This window comes from Cebus imitator, unplaced genomic scaffold (assembly GCF_001604975.1).
Source record: "Cebus imitator isolate Cc_AM_T3 unplaced genomic scaffold, Cebus_imitator-1.0 Scaffold10, whole genome shotgun sequence".
In the NCBI taxonomy this organism is placed as follows: domain Eukaryota; kingdom Metazoa; phylum Chordata; class Mammalia; order Primates; family Cebidae; genus Cebus; species Cebus imitator.
This window is the reverse complement of record NW_016107325.1, coordinates 4,427,183-4,433,182: the sequence shown is the minus strand read 5'-3', so window position 1 is coordinate 4,433,182 and position 6,000 is coordinate 4,427,183. Positions and strand designations below refer to the sequence as shown.

At 49.8% G+C, this 6,000-nt stretch overlaps 1 protein-coding gene across 2 annotated transcripts in view; it reads left to right on the top strand.

Moving 5' to 3' along the window:
* Positions 1 to 1,732: 1,732 nt before the first annotated feature.
* The window catches only part of PLA2R1 (phospholipase A2 receptor 1), a 144,810-nt gene continuing 140,542 nt past the window's right edge, over positions 1,733 to 6,000 (top strand). Inside the window, exon 1 of one of the 2 annotated variants that reach the window (XM_017547637.2) lies at positions 1,733 to 2,078. In XM_017547637.2, coding sequence (XP_017403126.1) covers positions 1,970 to 2,078 — 109 coding nt within the window. In that variant the 5' untranslated portion in view covers positions 1,733 to 1,969. The remainder of the gene's footprint in view (positions 2,079 to 6,000) is intronic. The other variant, XR_005203317.1, reaches the window with a different exon arrangement.

The window sequence follows — 6,000 nt, the reverse complement described above, 5'->3', positions numbered from 1 at the left end:
TCCTCATTTGTCAGGGTGCCCCAGTGGCTGCCCTTTATTTCAGCCAGACGTGCCTCACTCTCTCCCATACATGCAGTTCTCACTCTAACCTTTGTATAATATTTTTTTTTTCACAATTTCTTCCCATCCTACAACAGCCACTTCCTCCCAATACCCACTACATTATCTGAGCACATTTAAGCCTCTATGACCAGTCCAACTCCTTCTAGTCTTTTTCACCTTTACTGTCATTACCTTGGACTTCACCAGAGATAAGAATCAGTGTCCCATTTTATGACCTAATTATGCCACATGCATTGCACTTGCCTGCTGCAACACATGCTCGGGCAGGGCCAGGTCTTCTATTATAATACTGTGGGGATATTCTCATAGCAGTGTAGTTCTGAGGCCTTAGGAGAGCTGGATACATAGTTTGTGGCTGAAGTCTGTGTAATCTACCAGAGTGAAAGCATCTCTTTTCTGCATGTTTTCAAGCAGGAATGCTGAATTCTACGTGTAATGATATATAGACTCTACACACACTACAACCTCTCATATCCTCCCAACCCACCTCTTACTCCAGCCTCCTCTACAGCCTGTTTCCCCTAGCTGTCTCCTTGGTCCCCACCCCCCTGAAAAACAACCTGACAGTGCCTCACCTTTTGCCATGCTGTGTACCTGCAGCTTCCAGCCCCAGGGCTTCTCAGAGGCAAAGTGTGGGACCATGCCTGAAACTCACCACTGCTGTAGAAGAGTGCAGAGGAGTTAATAACCCTAGGATCTCCCTTATCAACAGAGAAGGACAAACGTCCATGGATAAACGCTTTCCCCTTTTGTCCTCGGACAGACAGTTCTGAGGCTCTCTGAGGTTCCTGCAGCACTGAGCACCTTTTGTTAAGGCAGTGGCCAAGGCAACCACTTCCCCTTCTTCCCCATTTGGCTCTGACCCTCAATCCTGCTCCCTGATGGGCATCTCCTTCCAGGCTCTGCTTTCTGCTCTCCCCCCACCCACTTATGTTTTGATGACTCAAGGTCCCGTTTTACGTTTCAAGGTCCCGCTGAGGAAAGATCTTATATGAGCCTGTTCTCAGAATATTAAACGCTTCCAGCATTCTGCTGGTTATTTGAAGGACAGTTAGAAGGATCACATTCTAGCCCGGGCTGTCCTACTTACTAGAGACTAACTTTTGCTGGGTTAAGGAGCAAAGCACTTCGATTTCCTGGGCAGGGTTTCTCAGCTGTAAAATGGGATAATAGGGACCCCCGCTACTTTGCGGGGCTTGGGGGATCAAAGGAGATGGAAACAGGAGGTTACCTCAAAACCGAAGGAGCTGAACAATAGAAGAATCTTTGGGTTACTCTAGGGCAAGGAATGTGGAGACCAAGGCGTGGGCCCTCAGAGGTCTCCAGCGCTCCACATTTCAGAGAAGTACAGGGCGCTCCCAAAGCGCCTGGGTTGCGGAGCAGCTCGGTTCGCTCTAAGCTGCCGGCTGCAAACCCGCGGCGTTTACCAGAATCTGGGTAGTTTGCGAACCCGGATGTCAGGCTCCGCGTCCTGGAGATTCTCAAATCGCTCACCCCCAACTCCTCTGCGGCCTCCCCCAGAAGGGAGGGAGCGGGACTGCGAGCGGGGGGAGCGGAGAGTGCGTCCCGGGCAGCCTCCCAGCTCCCGTCCTCACCCCACACGCAGGAATTTCTGGGAAGGGCAGATGGCCCACCCCCTCCTCCTCCGCCTTCCCCAAGCCGCAGAGGGCAGGGCGAGGAAAACCTCCGCGACTTCCCCGCGTCCCAGCCCAGAGCCCCGAGTGTCAGTTCACTGTGGCGGCAGGGGTGGCGGAGCGGGTCTCCAGGGCCAGGGGGCGGCGGGGTCCAGGGAAGGGTGGGGCTCGGGGGAGGCCGCGGGTCCGCCTCCGCGCCGCACGGCCGGGTGTTTGGGGCGCGGCTCTGGGCTCCCGGGACCTGGGCCGCCAGGCGAGCCCAGTGGTTAGCGATGCTGCCGTGGCTGCTGCTGCCGCTGCTGCTGTTGCTGGGGGCACCGCGGGGCTGCGCCGAGGGCGTGGCGGAGGCGCTCTCGCCGGAGCGGCTCCTGGAGTGGCGCGGTGAGTCTCCTCAGGGCCGGGGACTGGTTCGGTACGCTGGGGAGAAGGGCCGGGTGGTCGAGCGAGAAGAAGCGGCGAAGCTAGCGGCCAAGCGGGCGGGCGAGGGCGGCCGCGTTTGTGGGGGTTCGTGTGTCGAGAGTCCAGAGCATGGGGCGAGGGTGGTGTCCTGCAGCCTCTTGTCTGGGCCCAGCACCCCACTCCCGCGGCCCGGCAGCCTCCTGGCTTCTGCGGGGTTGGAGGGACCGGGGACAGGGCTTGATCCACTAGGCTGTGGCACCCGGAGTCAGCCCGGGATAGGAGGGTCGGAGAAGTTTCAAAACGGAAACTTACCGAGAGCTGCTTATTTGGGACGACCACATCTCGGGTAAATGATGGCAAATAGATGGCTCAGTTCGCCCCATTGCAAAGCAAGCTGATATCCGCAGACTGACCCCAAGCCCGGCCTCCCCAGTCCACCCCTTTCGGAAGAAAACTTTCTGGGTTTTCGTTTTGTTTTGTTTGAGACAGGGTCTTACTCTGTCACCAAGGCTGAAGTGCAATGGCGGGATATTTGCTCACTGCAGCCTCCACTTCCTGAGCTCAAGGGGTCCTCCCACCTCAGCCTCCGGAGTAGCTGGGACCACAGGTGTGCACCGCCACGCCTAGCTAAATTTTTGTATTTTTGGTGGAGACAGGGTTTTGCCATGTTGCCCAGGCTGCTGTTGAACTCCCAGGCTCAATTGATCTGCCCACCTCGGCCTCCCAAAGTTCTGGGATTACAGTCATGAGCCACCATGCCCCGCCTGAAAGCATCAGACCAGGTGAGAGAGAGGAGCCTCAGTGGCTCCATGAGCTGTGTGATGCGGAGCTTTGGTGCCTTAGTCTCTCTCAGTGGAAAATGGGGTTTGATATATACAGGGGAACCCTGAGAATTAAGTTATTCCCCAGACACACTCGTGTGCACATGGATCAATTCAGCAAACACTTATTGAGCACCTACCACACATGAGACTCAAAGGGATGTGTAAAGAGATGGGAGGAGAGATTTCTGGCCTGCATGGCCTGCATTTGAGAATGGGCACCTCAGGCAGAGAAGCTTGTGGCTAAGGGCGGAAGTCCATATATGCAAGTAGGAGGGGGACAGGAGGGAGTTAAATATGCCAGAAGGAGCCTCCAGACAGCCTCCATCCTCTCTGCCTTTAGAGATAAGTTTGGAAAGAAGGGGTAACACAAGATGTGATCAATATCTGCATTCACATTTTTTCCTCCTCAGTAGAATATGTCTACATTTTTGAGGCAATCTTTTCGAGACTGTGTTTCCTAAGCTCCCTGGAGGCTTAATCAGGAGCAGGTAGAACAATACCATTCTTATTCTAAGGTGACCAAAGTCAGAGATGCTCTTACCTTCTTGGTCAATTCAGTAAAAATTGCTCCTGTGGATGCACATCTGATCCTGTGGTGTGTCTTCCTTCCCACTAGGTTTACCATGCAGTGGTTATTCCTTTGCATTTTAAAATGTGGGGTTTACCTGGGCATTAGGTCGTAGAACAGTGCATAGCTCACAGGACAGAAGTTGGACTGGGCCACACAGAGAGTATGTGCTGGTGATCCTCCCAGCAAAGGGCTAATCCCTTCTATATGTAGCAGCCCCAAATCCTGGCCTGAGATGAATCCTCATCAGTGCCTTCTTTTTAGCAGTCAAGGGTACTCTGAAATTAGAGCCATCTGCTAGCTCTTGTAACTTCGAAGTGCAGTTTGCAAATCTGAAAGGGTTGACATAGTTGGCACAGAGATTCTTCAGTTATGAAAATGCTGCTGCTGATTTTCCAAGGAGAACAGATGTTATGTACCAGTCCTCATACAGGCTCCCTCCCTGACCCCAGTCACCTGCATCAGTAGAATTTCTAGTGTGGGCTGGACAGGTTTGAAGTCAAGTTTTTCCTGTCAATACAAAATGGAAAAACAAAACCTTAACATTGCAAGGGACCTAAGACATTGTCTCCTCCAGCCCTCTGTTCTTAAGATGTGCAAATTGAGGTATGGCTGCCATGTAGTTAGCCATGTTGTGGGGTGCCTCAGTTTACCACTATGTTCACTGTATCACATGGACTCACTTTAGCCATGATTGACATCACAGAACAACTGAGAGAAAAATGCACACTCATTTTAGTTTCCTATCCACTAATAATGGCTATGTAATAATGCACAGCAGATTATACTTACAGTATTTTTTTATCTGAATTGTTTGATATGTATTATTTGTATATCTGATATGTATTATAAGCATGCCAGGCTTGGGAGGCAGATGATGGATTGTATTTTCCAATGATTTATCAATAATTGGAATATCAATAATTCTTGGTATGATTTGGCTGTGCCCCCACTCAAATCTCAACTTGAATTGTATCTCCCAGAATTCCCAAGTGTTGTGGGAGGGACCCAGGGGAGGTAATTGAATTATGGGAGCCAATCTTTCCCATGCTATTCTCATGATAGTGAATGAGTCTCATGGGATCTGATGGGTTTATCAAGGTTTCCGCGTTTTCTTCTTCCTCATATTTCTCTCACTGCAGCCATGTAAGAAGTGCCTTTTGTCTCGCATCATAATTCTGAGCCTTCCCCAGCCATGTGGAACTGTAAGTCCAATTAAATCTCTTTTTCTTCCCAGTCTTGGATATGCCTTTATCAGCAGCATATAAACGGACTAATACAATTCTGTATTCAAAAGTCAGTAGATACAGTATGATATAGTAGTTACATTCTCAGGCTTCAGAGCTAGACTGTCTGAGTTCAAATCCTGACTATACCATTTACCATCTGTGTGACCCAGGACAAGTTACTTAACCTGTCAATTGCTCAGTTTTCTCATCTGTAAAATGGAGCTAGTAATAGTACTTATCTAAGTGTTGTTCTTTTGCTGCCCTCTCACCATGGTCCCCTCTTCCTCTGGCCAATCCAGACCATTTTGACAGGTTGACATCCCTGTAACAATTATTTACTAACCTGTGCCCAGCACTGTACTTGGTGGGTCTGAAGCTCATCTCCTACCTCTTATCTAAGCATCCCTAACCTCTGGGCCACCTACCAGTTTATGGCCTGTTAGGAACTGGGCCACACAACAGAAGGTGAGAGGCAGCAAACAAAAGAGGCTTCATCTGTATTTACAGCTACTCCCTATCCCTCACATTACTGCCTGAGCTCTGCTTCCTGTCAGATCAATGGTGGCATTAGATTCTCATAGGAGCATGAACTCTATTGTGAACTGTGCATGTGAGGGATCTAGGTTATGCACTCCTTATGAGAGTCTAATGCCTGATGATCTGTCGCTGTCTCCCATCACCCCAGATGGGACCATCTAGTTGCATGAAAAGAAGCTCAGGGCTCCCACTGATTCTACATTATGGTGAGCTGTATAATTATTTCATTACATATTACAGTGTAATAATAATAGAAATAAAGAGTGTAATAAATGTAATGTGCTTGAATCATCCCAAAACCATCCCCCACCCCACCTTCCCACCAGCCCGTGGAAAAATTGTCTTCCACGGAACTAGTCCCTGGTGCCATAAAGGCTGGGGATCTCTGCTCTAGTTGGATATTCCAAGGAGCCTGATTGTGGTTTGTTTTCCCTTATCAGAACCTGAGCCCTTCTAGCAAGTGCTAAGACATGCTAACTTCACTCACTCAAGTACTCCAGATACAAAGAGGGCAGGGGGAAGAACAAAGAAGGGGGTGGAGCATCCTGGTGAAAGGTGGGCTTAGTCATTCATAGCAGAGAATAATCATTGCTAAAGGAAATGATCGGGGGCAAGTAAAAGGATTTTGAAGTTTGTTGAGGGTTGAAAAAATGATAAATATGAAATGGTCCCCAGCTAATATCATAGGAGAGTTTGCTTCTACAGTGCTCAACTTTCCAGAGCAGGAGTGGAGAGAATCCAAGTCT